This window comes from Mustela lutreola, chromosome 7, assembly GCF_030435805.1.
Source record: "Mustela lutreola isolate mMusLut2 chromosome 7, mMusLut2.pri, whole genome shotgun sequence".
In the NCBI taxonomy this organism is placed as follows: domain Eukaryota; kingdom Metazoa; phylum Chordata; class Mammalia; order Carnivora; family Mustelidae; genus Mustela; species Mustela lutreola.
This window is the reverse complement of record NC_081296.1, coordinates 152,839,632-152,842,334: the sequence shown is the minus strand read 5'-3', so window position 1 is coordinate 152,842,334 and position 2,703 is coordinate 152,839,632. Positions and strand designations below refer to the sequence as shown.

The 2,703-nt window shown below is 46.1% G+C and overlaps 1 gene segment (V, D, J or C); it reads left to right on the top strand.

The window, feature by feature from the left end:
* The first annotated feature begins 1,212 nt into the window (after nt 1-1,212).
* Nucleotides 1,213-1,793, top strand: LOC131837275 (immunoglobulin heavy variable 3-30-like). The segment is given in 2 exon segments: nt 1,213-1,359; nt 1,463-1,793. Coding segments are annotated over 2 exon segments (377 nt in total).
* Nucleotides 1,794-2,703: the final 910 nt, after the last annotated feature.

Sequence of the window (2,703 nt, the reverse complement as noted above, 5' to 3'; positions counted from 1 at the left end):
GTTAGCAGTGGAGCTGAGTGGAGAATGTGGGAGTTATGGGCATAGTCAGAGGCTGCAACTTGACATGACATCCACAGGCTGGTGCCTGAGTGTCGGATTTGTTCAGGCACTGGTTTCTTCTGCAGCAGGACAGCTCCCCAATGCTGTGCTTCCTTCTGGTGCCTCACGTCCATGGACAGGTCTTTCTGAGCTTCTAACTCAACCGTCTCTGGTCCACTTCTTGTTGCCCTTAGTTCTCTTCTCCACAGACAGCAGAAAAGCTCCGGAACAACACGAGAGTTCTTCTCTTTTTGGAGCAAAGAACTTCTGGGCCCAGAGAATGTGTGGGTGAGGCTGAAGCAAGTGGCTTCTTTCTGCTCTTTCAGATCTTCCTCCAGCTGGTGCTTCCAACTGCTGCCCTCAGAGCTGTCATTCATTAAAGCCAGTGATTCCTGATGCAGACAGCAACACGACTGTATCCACAAGGATTGATTCTGGGGCAAAGAAGAGCTACAGAGAAAGTGCATAGAGTACAATGACCCATTTATGAATCCTACAAAATTAAAGCCAGTATAAGGTGACATGAGGAAGAACAATAGTTATGTGGGAACAGGGAGGACAAGGGAAAGTGAAGGAGGAATTCCAGGGGGAAATCTGGACATTTTAGGGAGAATTGAGGCACTCACTGTCCATAATGTTGATTGTGACACCTGTGTTTATTTATCACACACTCCGTATATGGGCCGTTCATCTTGTGTCGCATATACACATTGAATTTATTATAGGTAATAACAAAGTTGATTTTAAAGGGACGTAGAGAGAGTGAATGTTACAGATACGAAAATACACCTGCATGATGCCGATTTTCTCTGTATTTATGGTAAAGTATAAAATAAGCAAAATCAATCCATCCCCATTAGAGGATGGGTTCCATATGCCTCATAGCCTGACACTCTGTCCTGCAGATGATTCGGGGTGAAGGGCAGCAATTCCTGTGGGGGGAGCACTGACCTAGATGCTGGGGTCAGTCTCACCCCATATATGTTCATGGACACCCTACAAACACAAGTATACACCCTGGAATGTTATATAATAAAAAGCATTTTCTTCAACATTTATATTAGCACTAAAAGGTATTCACAACTGCTTGGGTCACTGCCTCTCTGTCAGACTAGATCCCAAGCTGAATATATAGCCAGAGGACATGCAAATAGGGTCCACCATCTGCTGATTAAAACAGCCCAAACCTGACTCTGCAGCTGGGAGAGGAGCCCCAGCACCAGGATTCCCAGGTGTTCCAGTCAGTGCTCAGGACCGAACACAGAGAACTCACCATGGAATTTGTACTTGGCTGGGTTTTCCTTGTTGCTCTTTTAAAAGGTAATTCATGGTGAACAACAGACATTGAGGATGTGAGTGGATATGAGTGAGAGAAGACATGGGGGTGTGACCGATCCTTTACTGGGGTATCTTGTGTCTGCAGGTGTCCAGTGCGAGGTGCAGCTGGTGGAGTCTGGGGGAGACCTGGTGAAGCCTGGGGGGTCTCTGAGACTCTCCTGTGCAGCCTCTGGATTCACCTTCAGTAGCTACGGGATGCACTGGGTCCGCCAGGCTCCAGGGAAGGGGCTGCAGTGGGTCGCAGTTATTAGCTATGATGGAAGTGGCACATACTACGCGGACTCTGTGAAGGGCCGATTCACCATCTCCAGAGACAACGGCAAGAACACACTGTATCTGCAGATGAACAGCCTGAGAACCGAGGACACGGCAGTGTATTACTGTGCAAGAGACACAGTGAGGGGACATCAGTGTGAGCCCAGACACAAACCTCACTGTAGGACGGGATCTGGACCACCAGGGGTGCACACCACTCACCAATTCTGTCTTTAAGCCCCAGGAACAGGTGCAGCTGGAGGAGGATATGTGCAGGTTTCCTGTCAGGGTCTTTGCCATTCATGCCTTCAAGCTCTTTCCCCAAAGGAGCCTCTCTGGACACATGATTCCATGCTTCCTCTTCAGTCTCTGATTTAGAAATTTGGGACAACAACTTTATGAACAGCACAAAAGACAGTGTCAATTATACTTGCTTGTTCCTGTCTCTAAATACCAATGAATTACAAATATCTCCATGTATGTCATCTGAACCTTACAGGATTCCCAACTACACTCTCTGTTCATTAGAGGATCACTCAGCTCAGTGTGCAAGCTTGTCAAAACCAGTGTAAAGTGCGTGCTGGATATGAGCCTACAGAGGCATCAACAATGCAAAGCAAGAGAATTAACAGCCCTGGTAGAGTGTCAAACTTGAACTGTACTCACAGTATCAATATTAATGAAAAAATGGAATAGAAGAGGAAAACTGCACCAGGATGTTGTGTGGACAGAGTTTGAAGGTCACAAACAATCACAGAGACACACATACACACCCAAGTGAATATAAAACTTTTTAAATTTAATTTTATTTTCTCAGAGTTCCAAGAATCATTGTTTATGCACCATGCCTTGTGCTCCATACACTAGATGCCCTCCTTAATACCAACCACCAGGCTCATCCATACCCACACCCCCTCGCTTCCAAAACACTCAGTTTGTTTCTCAGAGGCCACAGTCTCTCGTGGTTCATCTCCCCCTCTGATTCACCCCATTTCATTTTTTCTTTCCTTCTCCTAATGTCATCTGTGTTATTCCTAATGCTTCACAAGTAAGTGAAACCACATGATAATC